Source organism: Neophocaena asiaeorientalis, unplaced genomic scaffold, assembly GCF_003031525.2.
Source record: "Neophocaena asiaeorientalis asiaeorientalis breed wild unplaced genomic scaffold, Neophocaena_asiaeorientalis_V1.1 scaffold79, whole genome shotgun sequence".
In the NCBI taxonomy this organism is placed as follows: Eukaryota; Metazoa; Chordata; class Mammalia; order Artiodactyla; family Phocoenidae; genus Neophocaena; species Neophocaena asiaeorientalis.
Genome location: NW_020175402.1, coordinates 4,295,985 through 4,310,727, shown reverse-complemented (window position 1 = coordinate 4,310,727; position 14,743 = coordinate 4,295,985). Strand labels below are relative to the sequence as shown.

Below are 14,743 nucleotides of genomic sequence, written 5' to 3'. Positions count from 1 at the left end.
AGGGTAGGTTTGACGGTGCTGAAGACCAAGATGGCCCAGTGGTTGGAGCCCTAGGGGAGGGGCGGGGCCTCCCGAAGAAGGAAAAGTTGGAACCTAACCAGATTGGCGGTGACTGCTGGGGTGCTTGGGAGTCTTGGGGGCGGACCAGATCTTGGAATAGACAGAGACCTTGACTAATGGGGTTGAGGCTGAGCTGGGTGGCGTGGCGAGCTGAGTACCCATTGGGTGGGAGAGGGAAGCTGCACCTTTTCCCTGTTGACGAGCGCAGTGATCAAGTCTTGCTGGCAAGTCATCTCACGGGTGCCTATGGAGAGCCCGCTCGCCCTCGACGGGCTCCACGACAAGTGCCTGTGCATCAGCTCCTCCTCCTGTTCCTGGTTGAAGCGGATGGAGCGTACTTCGTCCACTATCCTGAGGGCGGAGAGGTGAGTGCGTTCCGAGGGAGAGGGTTGGAAGGCTGCCCTCCCATCTTTTCCCTGGTGTCCAGCCCCCTTCGCCCTCTCCCTTTACTCTGAGAGAGACCCAGGCCGAGGCTTAAGGCTCTTGTGAGATGCGAGGAACCGGGAGGTCTGGATTCCAGTTCCCTCACCGACAGGCTGGGGAAACCTGGACAATTCACTTAACCTCTCTGGGCCCCAGGGTCCGCATGATAAAATGGTGAGGGCGTGGGCTTCCCTGGTGGCGCAGTGGTTGAGAGTCCGCCTGCCGATGCAGGGGACGCGGGTTCGTGCCCCGGTCCGGGAAGATCCCACATGCCGCGGAGCGGCTGGGCCCATGAGCCATGCCGCTGAACCTGCGCGTTCGGAGCCTGTGCTCCGCAACGGGAGGCCGCAACAGTGAGAGGCCCGCGTACCGCAAAGGAAAAAAAATGGTGAGGGCGTGAGGCCAGAAGAATCTGAGGCTCCACTCAGCCCTGACTCACGAGACTCGAGGGTACCCCCAGTACCCGCCCTACGTGTTGAGCTCATCTCGGATCTCCTTGTACTGCATCAGGTTCTCCTGTATTGCCTCGAGCACCAAGCAGAAGTTGTCGAATGTGTTTTCTGAGAGGTTCGTCGGGAGGCCCCCCATAAACGGCTCCTGGGGGACGCCAGATGTCTCCAAACGGGCGACCACACAGTGCACCAGCGGCAGCTCGTTATTCCCATTTCCCTCCTCGCTGCCTGTCTGGGGAGGGGGAAATGGAGAGGGAAGGACAGCTCAGCCGGCACCCCCTCCCCTTGCCCCTTCCTGCTTGGCTTCAGGGAGGATGAGTCTCAGAACACCAGAGTTCTAATGCCCCTTGTTTCAGCTCTAACCAATCTTAGGCTCTCTCCTTTGCTGTGGGAGCTTAACTTGAAATGCGCGAGCCCATCCCTCACCTTTTTGGAAATTCTCACCCCTTTTCAAAACCTAGTGCTTCCCCCACCATTTCACTCCTGATAAATCCTACCCAGCAAACTTCTGAAACCCTATCTACTCTCAAGTCACACAGCCCACAGCCCCTCAACACTTTAAGCAATACTCCACCCTACACTCTCCAGCCTTTCGGAAGCTCTACCCCTGAATGAATAACACTATAGCTAATATTTATTGAGTTTTTAGTATGTGCCAAGTACTGTTCGTTTACCCATGAAATTATCATAATAGCTCTATGAAGTACTATAATTATTTTCATTTTACAGGAGAAGAAATTGAGGCTTAGATTGGTTAAACGCCCTAAGGTCCTCAGCTGCTTAGGTTTTAGTTGCCATAGAACAAGACACCTAGGAACTCCACACTCCTCAGAAGCCCCCGTTGGTGAGTTGGCCGTGGGCAATGCTGCCTCCGCACCTCAGGCTTGGCTTTCTTCAGGCCCTCGAGTGTGCGTGCGCACAAACACACATGCTCAATTCGGCACTCATACACACTCTGCCTCACCCCCCTCTGCCCTCCCCATCTCACTCACCTCACTGAAGGCTATTTGATGCTGTTGCCCCTGTTCGCCTGCCTTTATCATTTGCTCCAGATTGGTGGTGACCACGACGACCAACAGGTTGATGCCAATGAAGGCACTGACGGTGATGAAGATGGCAAAGTAGATGGCGCCCCCAATCTCCACTGCGTACTCCCTTGTCTCCATCCTGGAGATGGCAGTCAGGGGCCCTATCACCTCCCTGGCCCTTTGGGCCTCAGTTTCCTCATCTATGAGATGGGGAAATTATCTCAAGGCCCACTGGGACTTCCGCTGCCTCACTGCTGTTGTGGAGCTCTAATGCCTTACTCCTAATTGTTCCCGCAGCTGCTCTTTACTGAGCGCCAGCTGTACTGCCAGACAGTGGGCGGTCCCCAAGCCAGCCCTATAAGGTGGGGATTTGTACGTCAGCATTATGGAGTTTAATCTATTGGTTATATTTTCTAGTCGTGTCGTTCTTATTATAAAAAGTCATTCAAGCTCATTATAGAAAGATCAGAAGGAAAATATACAGGAAAAAAAATCCCACCCACTGTTAATACCTATTATAAATCTCCCATAAAATATTTTCCCAAATAATAGTTTTCTCTCTCTTGCTATGCGTGTGTGTGCACACAGTGCCAGTCTCTACTAATTCTCACAGCAATCCATGACATGGTTAATAATGTATTATAATCCCCAGTTGACAGATGAGGAAACGGAGGCTCAGACGGCTGCATGGCTAGTGCAGTGGAGCAGACTCAGAACCCCAGGCCACCTTTAATGCACACTCCATGATTTTTCTACTGCCTACATCATAATGGGTAATGAGTGCAGAAGCCCCTTTACCAACTGGGCTTCTACTCTCACACAAAGGAGATAAAAAGAAAATCAGGCAGGGGGACCCACTCCCTGGAGGGGACTGGAAACAAATAGAGTTTAGGCTTAATGGGAAAGAGGTAAAGAACAGAACCCAGGCAGCCATCTGTGGCCAATAATGACCCTGGGCAGTGGGTCTCAGAATGAATAAATGAGACCCTAAGTTCTCAGGAGTCCAGGCAGTTTGGTGGGCTCCAGTGTGGGCTGGGAGGCTGCCTTGGAACGCTAGATGCAACCACAGACCTGCTCCCTTGCCCAAGGCCTAGCTGCCCAGCTGCTGAGCATAATGGGAGAAATCTCCCTGAATAGCCTGCAGTGGGACCCTGAATGGGTGGAGTTTCATTGGGATGACTCTTCAAGTAGACTACAAACCCACAGCCCTCAGCTCCAGGGAGTCTGCTTTTCTCCAGTTTAAAGCCCCAGGCATCCCCCTCCTGCTGAGCCATCCTCATCCCAAGCCCTGGAGCCGCACTCCCACCCAAGAGCCTGTCTCCCTCCCCAGTCAGTTTTTTGCCCCTGGGAGCCCAGCCCCTCCCTGCCTAGCTTGCCTGGACTGGGCCCCACCCACCTCCCCTGGAAGCCCCATGGGCACTCACTGAAAGTTACTGTAGATGTCCACCCAGCCATCCTGGGTGATGCAGATGAAGAGGGTATACAGGGCAACCTGCATGTTCTGGAAATGCATGGGCACGAATGCACCGAAGAGAGTGACCCCGAATACTGAGAACACCTGCCAGAGAGACCAGAGACCCGCCCGGACTTCATCAGAGGGCCTTAGGGACAGGCCATGCAAATGAGCTGCCAGGGGAGTCACAGGGCTTCAGGCCCATAGCCTCTCCTCTTCTCCAGACACCCTGTATCCCCAGGGACCTAGGGGCCTGTTCAGGGAAGGGGAGTAGCCGGGGGCAGGGGAGGGCACTGACCAGCATGAAGAAGAGGATGAGCGCCATGATGTTGGCCATGTCGGGCACTGACTGCAGGATGACACGGATGATCCGGGCCAGGGGCTCCACTGCCATGCACAGGTGCACCAGACGAAGTGCCCTGTGGCAGAGCCTCTCAGGGGTGCCCCTCGGCCCTTCCCAGACCCCTCCTCCTCACCATCCCCCCACCAGCCCAGAAAGGCAGAGCTGATCCCCACCTGGTAACAACCCCTTCCTCTCTTTCCCAGGGTCCAGACAGGTCCCTCCTTTTCTCAGAGTTCCCAGCTTACCTGAGGGTGTAGGTGATAGAGATGGCACTGAGTTCATTAACGAAGAACCCCAGGAGCAAGATAAAGACGATAAGGAAGTTGAGGATGTTCCAGCCGTCCTGGGGGGTGGGCCAGCCCCAGCAGGGTCTGTCAGGCCCAGCCCATGGGTTCATCCTGGGTCTGCCCTCCGTACACCCCAAGGATGGGGGACTCAGTGGTCCTCTCAAAGCAGGGCCAGTCATCTGCCATCCACTGCTGTTACTCATCCTGCTGTCGCCCCAAACACGCCACAAAACATGCATGCGCTCGCTGTCTCATACATGTGTCAATAGCCAAGTGCAGTGTCTGAAGCACACAGTGGAGTCTCTCATATATACACAGCCAGTTCCTAAGCTGAGCGCCCACCTTGGCTACTGCGCTGCTGACAATGGCCTTGCCCTGCAGTTAGGTGACCTGAGAGTGTTTGGATGCTCCAGCTTTGTATGACACACACTACAATTAATAATAAAATGAAAATAAGTACTGATTAAAACATTAAGGAACAGTGCTTCAATAGCCAGGTCAGAGGTGAACTAACTCTCACTGCAGAAGAAAGGCACATTTTGCAAGCCCTTTGTCCAATATGGCACAAACTCTTTTAGAATGGGGATGGAGGAAGGAAGCTCGTGTGTATGATAGATTTGAGCACAACCACTACAGAGGAGAGTTTGCTCTAATAAACAATCCGCATTTACCTTTGACCAGTGATCCCACTTCTCGAAATCCGACCCACACAAACTCTAGTACAAGTACAAAATGGCATTCGTAGAAGGCTGAAAATAACCAAAGTGTTCAGCAATTGGGACACTGGTTGAATAAACTACTGCATATTCAGTGGAGTATAGGATAATGAGAAAGGTCTCCATGTACTGATACAGAAAGATCCACTAAGCGACAAAAAGGAAAGTGCAGAGCAGTGTTTACAGTATGCTACTGTTAGGAAAGGGAAGACTAAAAATATGTACATATTTGCTTATGATTGCAAAATAAACACTAGGAGGATAAACAAGAGATTATAAATAACGAAGATTATCTGAAGAGGGTGGGGGTGAGGGAAAGGGAAGAAGGGTCAGGAGTGGGAACAAGAATTCTGTGTGTGCCTTTCAGTACAGTCTTTTTTTTTTTTTTTTAATTGTAGTATAGTAGCTTTACAGTATTGTGTTGGTTTCTGCTGTACAGCAAAGTGAATCAGCCACACGTACACATATATCCCCTCTTCCTCGGATTTCCTTCACATTTAGGTCACCACAGAGCACCGAGTAGAGTTCCCTGTGCCATACAGTCTGTTCTCATTAGTTATCTGTTTTATACATAGTAGTATATATATATGTCAATCCCAATCTCCCAATCCATCCCACCACCCCCCTTCCCCCCTTGGTATCCATTCGTTCTCTACGTCCGTGTCTCTATTTCTGCTTTGCAAATAAGTTCATTTATACCATTTTTCTAGATTCCACATATATGTGTTAATATATATTTGTTTTTTTCTTTCTGACTTACTTCATTCTATTTTTCTAGATTCCACATATATGTGTTAATATATGATATTTGTTTTTTTCTTTCTGACTTACTTCATTCTACATGACAGTCTCTCAATACAGTTTTGACCAATATGTAGCTGCATTAAGAGAACTTTTTTTTGTTTTTAATTTTATTTATTTATTTATTTATGGCTGTGTTGGGTCTTTGTTTCTGTGCGAGGGCTTTCTCTAGTTGTGGCAAGCGGGGGCCACTCTTCATCGCGGTGCGCGGGCCTCTATCGCGGCCTCTTTTGTTGCGGAGCACAAGCTCCAGACGCGCAGGCTCAGTAGTTGTGGCTCACGGGCCTAGTTGCTCCGCGGCATGTGGGATCTTCCCAGACCAGGGCTCGAACCCATGTCCCCTGCATTGGCAGGCAGACTCTCAACCACTGCGCCACCAGGGAAGCCCTATGTAGCTGCATTAAATATTCAAAAAGAAAATGATTTTTAATGGAGAAAAAGTTCTTAAATTTATTAGGCAGTCCAATAAACACAAGCCCTCCTTGTGTTTCACATTCAAAGTGTCGGTGCCTAAACATACACAAGGAGACACAAGTCTGCCTGTCTACAGATCCATCCCTCTATCCATTCAGTATTAAGCTCCTACTATATGCCACACCTCAAATCATATCCTGAAGATACAGGATTTCGCCCTGCTTGGCTCACAGACTATTTTGAGGGAGGTGAATAGACAGTAATTTTTTTTTTTGCGGTACGCGGGCCTCTCACTGTTGTGGCGCCTCCCGTTGCGGAGCACAGGCTCTGGACACGCAGGCCCAGCCGCCATGGCTCACGGGCCCAGCCGCTCCGCGGCATGTGGGATCTTCCCGGACCGGGGCACAAACCCCTGTCCCCTGCATCGGCAGGTGGACTCTCAACCACTGCGCCACCAGGGAAGCCCCAAACAGTAAGTTTTAACTCCAGGTGAGAGGTGAGTACAAAGCATTAGGGAGACAGAGCAACAACTAACCTAGCCTGGGAGAGACAGGAAGACATCCTGGAAGAGAAAACATCTGCAAGAGTCTTGAGCTGTAAGTAGGAGGAAAGCAAGTGAGTAAGTGGCAAAGAGATTTTATAGACTAGGGGTCAGCATGGACATGAGGTGAGAAACAGCAGTGTGTATGTGTGTGTGTGTGTGTGCATGCACTTGAAAGTGTGTGTTGGGGAATGCCACTACAAGCAGCTTGATGTAGCTGGAATACCCAAGGGTAAAGCCAGGAGTGATGAGGCTGCAAAAGCAAGCAGGAGCCACATCACGGAAGGCCTTAAGCACAGTGAGGCATTTAGCCCTGATCCTATAAACAACAGGGAGCCACTGGAGTAGTTTAAGGGTACTTTGTCTTGGGCCTTCAGAAAATTACTTTGATGGCAGGTGGGGTACACAGGAAGCCATAGCAACATCCTGGTGAGAGAAGACAAGGTAAGAGCTAGAACAGGGATAGCAGAGGTGCAGAGGCAGCAAGAAATCTGAGAAATATTTAGGTGGTGAAATAGTAATTAATAGGCTATGGAGGTAAGGAGAGGGAGGAGCCACACAAGGGCCACAGAAAAGGGGGCACTAGGGTCAAAACTCTGGGGATCCCCACGTGCCTGGGTAATATTTGAGATATTAACTTGCAGACTTTCCTCCCTCCCCTGCATTCTCCCTTTCCATCTACCCATTCAACAGGGAGCAGTCCTTGTACACTGGGACCAGGGGAGGGGCTGGGGGTGGGGAAGGAGACAGCAGAGGGCCTCTAACAAGCCCTGGCTTTTGGCCCTGGGAGGCTAGCCCCAGATGAAGGTTAGGGTTTGGGACATTAGTTCTCAGCCATTAGTTCTGGAGGGTGGTTTTGCCTTCCAGAGGACATCTGGCAATGTCTGGGGACATCCTTAATTGTCATAGGTAGGAGGGTGCTAATGGCATCTAATGGGTAGAGGCCAGGAATGCTGCTAAACAATGCACAGGACAGTCCCCCGACAACAAAGAATTATCCAGGCCAACATGTCAACTGTGCCGAGGCTGAGAAATCTTGCCCTTGAGAGGACAAGCAGAGTGGCTTGGAAGAACAGAAGATTCTCAGGCTTGCTCCAGTTCTCTTGTGCTAATGAAACGGAGCTTAGCTTTGAAAGTGCAGGCCCCTTGAAAGTGCAGGCCTTCCTAACTGCTGCTAAAAGTGAGACAGGCTGGGACCTGGGACCCTTGGCTGCAGTGCCTGCACCTGATACAAGACTCCTGGAGCAACAAAATACAAAGAAACTATAAGGGACTAAAAATAACTGCAGGCATGAGCAGCTGGGGCAAATTATGGACAAAAAGATACAAAAGGTCCAAATGCCACTTCTGAAGAGCAGGGAGCAAAGGCAGGGGGTTGGAATCAAAAGCAGGGTACTGTGCATGCCCCTTGCACACATCACCAAAGGGGTAGGCAAACCACCCAAACCACAAGCTCATCCCCCCTCTGAAGAGAGTGGGCAAGGGAACTTGTTACTTGTTCTCTCTCCCACCTGCTACAGCAGGGGCCCCAATAAAGCCTTGCCTCAATTTTGTGTCTGGCCTCTGATCAGTTTCTATTAATTAAGGAGGCCAAGAACCCTGGCCTGTAGCAAAAGAAATCTCACATCTACAGGAAGGAAGAAATGTTCTCTCTCATGCAACAGATGTCTGCCTGTAACCTAGAGCTAGTTCTGAAAAAGTGGTGCATTGAAATGTTCACAAAAAGCATGGTACCTATTCTCCTCTCCAGTGTGGAGACATGTAAATATGCACCATCCTATTCTATTTTCTGTTAATAAACATCCTCCCAAGTGTTGTTTTCACAAAGCATTCTTTAAGACATCTGGGGCTTCCCTGGTGGCACAGTGGTTAAGAATCCGCCTGCCAATGCAGGGGACACGGGTTCGAGCCCTGGTCCGGGAAGATCCCACATGCCGCAGAGCAATGAAGCCTGTTCACCACAACTACTGAGCCTGTGCTCTAGAGCCCGTGCTCTGCAACAAGAGGAGCCACCGCAATGAGAAGCCTGTGCACCGCAACGAAGAGTAGCCCCTGCTCGCAGCAACTAGAGAAAGCCCGTGTGCAGCAACGAAGACCCAACACAGCCAATAAATAAATAAATAAATGTATTAAAAAAGAAAAAAGATCTGGACTTCAGAAATATTGTTCTAGGTTCTACATTCTGTGTTCTATGAAGTGACACCTCTAACCCCTGGAAAGCTTGTAATTCTAATTGGTTTTCCTGGTAAAGGTATTTAAATGATGATTCCTTTTTATGAAAGGTATAAAAATCTGATAGGTGTTTCTTTTTAAAGCCTCTTCTTGCACATGCCCAAAGGCAAGATAAATCCCTTGACTCCAGAAATCCCTTAACTCTATAAGTCCTAATGAAACAAATTATTGAGTCTCTGTCTCATTTTAAGTAATGTTAAGATCTGTTCCCACCCAGACAGCTTTTTGATACCCTCCAGAAGAGGGGTAGGCAAACTATAGCCCAAGGGCCAAATTGACCAGCAGCCCCTCTTTTTAAAGACCCTCAGGTTTAGAATGGTTTATTTATATATATATATATATATTTTTTTTTTTTTTTTTTTTTTTTTTTTTTTGTGTTTTTTTTTTTTTTTTGGTTTTATGTTTTGTGACATGTGAAAATTACATAAAGTTCAAATTTTCGTATTCACAAATAAAACTGGTTTGGAACATAGCCATGCTCATTTGTCTATGTACTGTCTATGGCTGCTTTTGTGCTCTCACAGCAGAAGTGAGTGTTTGCAACAGAGACTGTATGGTCCACAAATATTAAAATATTTATCTGGCCCTTGTGAAAATTAATAAAGGGAAACCTCACTACAACAGAATTGGGAGGCCAAAAGGGGGAGCTCTCACGCAGAGATGTAATTGACTAGATGTCAATTACAGGAAGAATTGTCAATTACAGACTTGAACAGAAAAATCCCAAAGGGGAAAGAATCATCAATTACAGGCCCCAACAGGAAAAGATGTACATTGCATCTCCTGCAAGAATCAACTATTCCAGCAACTCAGCCAATGAGAGACCATCATCACCCTGAACTCTCACTTTTCACCAGTAGATTTTGGTTCAAAACAACCCTCCCCAACTTCCTCCTTTTTCTCTGTAAAATAACGTTCCTCTCCATTGTTTGTTGGACTAGTCTATGGCTTTTGCTGTAGTTTGCTAGTCCTGATTTGCGATTCCTCTGCTATTCCCAGATAAACCCTTTTTTGCTGGTAAAATAACTTTTATTTTTAAGGTCAACACCCTTTACAGAAAATCTTTACTGACCCCTGTTCTTGAATCCTGTAAATTAAGGTGGATACTCTCAACTGTATTTCTCTGATAAGGAAACCAAGGTTTGCCCAAGATTGCAGAACTAGGGAAGGCTGGGTCAGGAACTGGAACCCCGGGAGGCTGCACTTCTAGTACAAGTTACTTTCTGCCACATCACAGACATCTCAGAAGTAGTTAGTTTCTCCTTCTGCATGAGCACACATGCACACACATGCACACACACCCCTCACCCTGTGCACCTTGCAGGGCCAGGTGCACAGGGATGGGGATGGGGATGGGGTGGGGTGCTGTCCCTAAGGAGGAATAGATGTGATGGCAGGGAGGGCCCAGGATCTCACCTTCCAGAAAATCCAGAAGCCATTTAACCAGCCGAGGAGAAGTTCACAGATAAGGATAGTCAGCACAATGTCATCTATGGTACAGAACAACTCATAGTGTTTCTACATGGAAGATAGAGAAAAGGAAGGGCAGAGAGGTGAGTAGGGGGTGGCAAGAGCAGGGAGAGAGCATGTCTTCAGGGGAGGGGAAGCCCAGATTCTTACTGCTCTTCATCCTCAGCATCTTTGTAGCTCCCTTTAGAGCACCCCTTCCATGTACGTGCTAGGCACCCTGCTAAGACCACAAATGTATTATTTCATGTTACCATCACCATCGTCCTATGAAGTAGGTTTAATTTCCATCTTGCACTTGATGGGAACCTCAGAGAGGTGCCCAAGGTCAGACAGTTAATGATAAAGACTGTTGTCTGACTACAAACCCTTGTTCTTAACCTCTAGAGTAGGAAAAGGGAGGTGGAGAAAGGCAGAACAGACTCCAGGATTGGGAGGAAAAGACCTGGCCCTTGAGATGGAGGACACCAAGCCCCATCCTTGCTTCTCTGATTGTCCCAACCACTCCTGCTGCTCCAGCTCCCAAATCCCCCCAGCCAGGCCTGACCAAACTCCTGGGTATCCCCCTACTCACGGGTCCAAGACATGTTCCTGGGTGGATGGATTGATAGATGGATCCATGACTTTGAGTTCTGTTTAAAACCCAACTCATGTTCACGCAATCTCCTGTTAAGCTGTGACTCTGCTATAGTTTGGGACATGAACAGCTCCCAGCCCCCAACTCCACCCTGGCAGTTACCAAAGTCACCTGGACTCCTCCCTTTCCTCACCTCCATGACCCACAGACTCAGTGCTTCAAGCCTCTTGCTCCCCACACCTTGCCACCAACTCCATCCACCAGCCAATGCGAGGCTGGGCAGAGTTTCTTCTTTTTTTTTTTTTTGGCCACACCACGCAGCATGCGGGATCTTAGTTCCCTGACCAGGGATCGAACCCAGGCCCCCTGCAGTGGAAGCGTGGAGTCCTAACCACTGGACCACCAGGGAATTCTCTGGGCAGAGCTTCTGAAACTCAGATGGGAGCTAAAGTTTATGGGCTTCCAGCCTGTTCCAAATTCCCAAAGGGCATCATGGGCCAGGGACATCTGCCTACAAAAAGGAAGGGCTTTCTTTCCCTTCATCTTTCCCTTCAGCTCTACCCCACTGGCCACTGGTGGCAATAGGCTCTCCTTACTATTTATTCAAAGAGCTTCCTAAACAGTCCCCCTGCCTTCTCCAAGTCATGCACATCTGTGGCTAAATCAGAGTTGCCTTCTCCACCCACAAAGCTTCCATGGCCCCCTATGGCCTGCAGGGTGAGGTTCAAAACCAGTCTGGCATTCACAAGTCTCTAGGATTTGACCTTCATGGGCACATATCCTATATCAGGGATTTTAGCATTTTTGACTGGGACTCAAAGAAATATATTTTACATTTTACACCATAATGCTTTCTCTCCCTCTCCCTCCTCCCCTCCCTCCCTCTCCCCCACTACAATTTCTACTTCATTCTTTTTCATTTTATTTCATTCTACTTCAAAATGCTGCTATCTACACTCTGAACTCATTTCATGAGCCATTGATGGGTTTTGATCTGCCCTGTAGTCTATGCATTCTGCAAACCTTGGCAATTGGGTTTCTGCCTCCACCACATCACAGGCAGCTTGTGTCAAGGTCACAAGAGCTAAACAAGGGATGCTTCAGAGTCCTTTCCTTGCCTTGTCTCCCAGCCACATCTAACCCTGTGCCTGCTCCCTTGGTAATGCGCTCTCCTGGGGTTTCTCCCACTCCTCTGGCCACTCCTCCTCAGCATCCTTTGGCATCTCCTCCTCTATTTTCTGCCCTCTACTTGGAGGCTCTCCTGAGAGCTCTGTCTTGGTCCTCTTCTCACTCAGCACTCTCTCCAGGCAACCTCATCCATTCCTTGAGCTTCGGCAACCATCCACCTAGATGCCAGTCTCTCATGTTGCCATACTTTAAAACCTGGCTTTCCTGGATAAACAACAAGTCCTACTGTATAGCACAGGGAACTATACAGTATCCTATGATAAACCACAGTCAATATCCTATGATAAACCACAATGGAAAAGAATATCAAAAAAGAATGTATAGGGCTTCCCTGGTGGCGCAGTGGTTGGGAGTCCGCCTGCCGATGCAGGGGACGCGGGTTCGTGCCCCGGTCCGGGAAGATCCCACATGCCGCGGAGCGGCTGGGTCCGTGAGCCATGGCCGCTGGGCCTGCGCGTCCGAAGCCTGTGCTCCGCAGCGGGAGAGGCCACAGCAGTGAGACGCCCGCGTACCGCAAACAAAAAAAAAAGAATGTATATATATATATATATATATATGTATAACTGAATCACTTTGCTGTACAGCAGAAATTAACTCAACGTTGTTAATCAACTATACTTCAATTAAAAAAATAAAAGTAAAGTAAAATAAACATTGGCTTTCCAATGACATAGGATAAAACCCAGCCTCTTTAACAAGACCCTGTGTGATCTGGCTGCTGACCACCCCTCTGAACTCATCAGTCACCATACTGGACATTTTAAAAATACTGATTTTCAATAGCACAATTCATGTATGTGGTAGACTCCTTGTAAGAAATGAAAACGTCAAGGGTAAGACCCAAGCCATAGCAAACTTCAAGTTGGACACACAGAACTCACTTCCATGCTGTTTGTTCTGCCCAAGACACTCTTCTCCACCTCTCTCTGCCTGGCCAACTCCTATTCATTCTTTGCTCCCTGCTTAAATGTCCTTTTCTCCAGGAAGCCTTCCCTGGCCCCCAGATTAGGGTCAATGCCTCCTTTGAGCTTCCACATACTCTGTGACACCCAGGCATTTGGAATGATATGTCTGTCTATCCGAGACAGAACTGGGTCTGTTGTGTCCATACCTGGCACTGAGTGCAGTATCTGGTACAGAGTGATTCTTAGTGGCTATTGATTAAAATGGGATACCCTTCCCCACAAGGCACCCATTTGCCTGCCTCTGCTCACACCATTTTTCTCTTGTCCTTCCTCTGCAAATCCAATGCCTTTCTCAAAGCTGGGTCCCCCCCACCACGAAGTCTTCCTTGATCTTTAAGAAAGTCAGCACTGACAGACCCTTGAAGAGCATCCAATCCAACCATCATGAACAGATGAGGAGCCGGAGGCCCCGAGAGGGAAGTGACTTGCCCAGGCCCCTGTTAGATCAGTGGGGTCAGAGGTCAGGCTGGAGTCCCACCTGGCCAAGAACGGAGTTGGTGCGGAGAGCAATGGTGATGGCGTTGACCACCAGCAGCACGGCCAGCAGCAGCTGGAAGGCCGGGTGTCGGAGCAGCTTCTTGACATACATGCGAGTGATGAACTCCTGCATGTCCCAGGCATCCTGGGAGAGGGCGGGGGACCTTCCTTCAGGCAGGTGTCACCGTAGGAGGCCTCTGCCTGGAAGTTTGCTCTCAGTGAATAGGGACCCTTGGGGGCCACTCTTGGGAAAGAAGTTGCCTGAGAAGGGATCATGGAACGGGGGCCTCAATGTAGAGGTCACTACCGAAATGGCCACTAAAAGCGGGTCACTGCTGGGTGGTCTTTGTAGGGGTCATTGTAAGGGAGACTCTTTTGGGGTCTCTGCTGGGGAGTGGCTGTCATTATATAGGGGCTCCTGTAGGGGCACAGCCGGGTGGTTACTAACATACCATGGCGGGGGTGGTCACTGCAGGGATCACAGCTGGGACATTTAGAAGGCAGAAGGGGCAGAGGTATCCTGAGGGCCGGTTGCCCCATAGACACAGCTGCACAAGGGTCACTGTGGGGGTGAGGATTGCTGCAGGCCCCCCAACAGGCTGCAGGCCCGGCCTCGGCCTTACCTTACTGCTAGTGATATCTCGGCGGTTGATGAGCACTTGCTCCTCTGGCCGGAGGTAGGGCTCGTGAGCGGCCTTCGGCAAGGGTGAGGAGAGGGCCCATCAGTGCAGCCACTGCCCCTCCGGACTCAGTATGGTCCTTCAGTGCCCCGTCTCGCCCCAGGATGCCCAGCTTGGGCAGTGCAGTCAGGCAGGTACCACCTACCATGCGGTTCAAAGGCTTGATATAGGTGGTGTCGGTCCAGTGCTGCCACCAGGTCCTCTGGTTATGTGCCATAGTTGCTCAGTGTCCCTCCCACTCCTCAAAGAAACTTCATTCCAAGCTGTCCTGCCCCGCTTCGTGGTGATATCATAGAGGCCTCTGTGACCTCCACCTGTCCGCATTCCACCAAGGAATTCTCACACCAAGAGAAGCTCTTCCCACTGACTCCCCTCAGTATGCCACAGAGGAGGCCACGGACACCAAGGGGCTGGGTGGGGTCAGAGGTCAGAGGCTGATAAGAGCAGGTCAGGTCTCCTGTGCAGCCTGGATGGAGACACAGGGGCGGGTCCCTGCTCTGTATCTAGGAGCTGGAGGTGGGACTGGGCTAAGGAGAGAAGAGGAGAAAGGTGTTTCGTTCTGTGGTCCTCCTCCTAGCAGACCTCAGCCTGCAACCCTGCCCACCAGCTACCCCATCCCGCCACTCCAGTCTCCAGGGC

The 14,743-nt window shown here is 49.8% G+C and overlaps 1 protein-coding gene across 1 annotated transcript in view; it reads right to left on the bottom strand.

Annotated features, from left to right (window-relative positions):
• CATSPER4 (cation channel sperm associated 4) overlaps positions 1-14,321 on the bottom strand; it is a 14,924-nt gene extending 603 nt beyond the window's left edge. The window contains exons 1-10 of the mRNA XM_024766577.1: positions 14,229-14,321; positions 14,048-14,119; positions 13,426-13,569; positions 10,167-10,268; positions 4,005-4,102; positions 3,715-3,835; positions 3,388-3,521; positions 1,928-2,102; positions 956-1,167; positions 246-411 (exon numbers count right to left, since the gene is read on the bottom strand). Of these exons, the coding sequence (XP_024622345.1) occupies positions 246-411; positions 956-1,167; positions 1,928-2,102; positions 3,388-3,521; positions 3,715-3,835; positions 4,005-4,102; positions 10,167-10,268; positions 13,426-13,569; positions 14,048-14,119; positions 14,229-14,321 (1,317 nt within the window). The remainder of the gene's footprint in view (positions 1-245; positions 412-955; positions 1,168-1,927; positions 2,103-3,387; positions 3,522-3,714; positions 3,836-4,004; positions 4,103-10,166; positions 10,269-13,425; positions 13,570-14,047; positions 14,120-14,228) is intronic.
• Between the last annotated feature and the right edge of the window lie 422 nt (positions 14,322-14,743).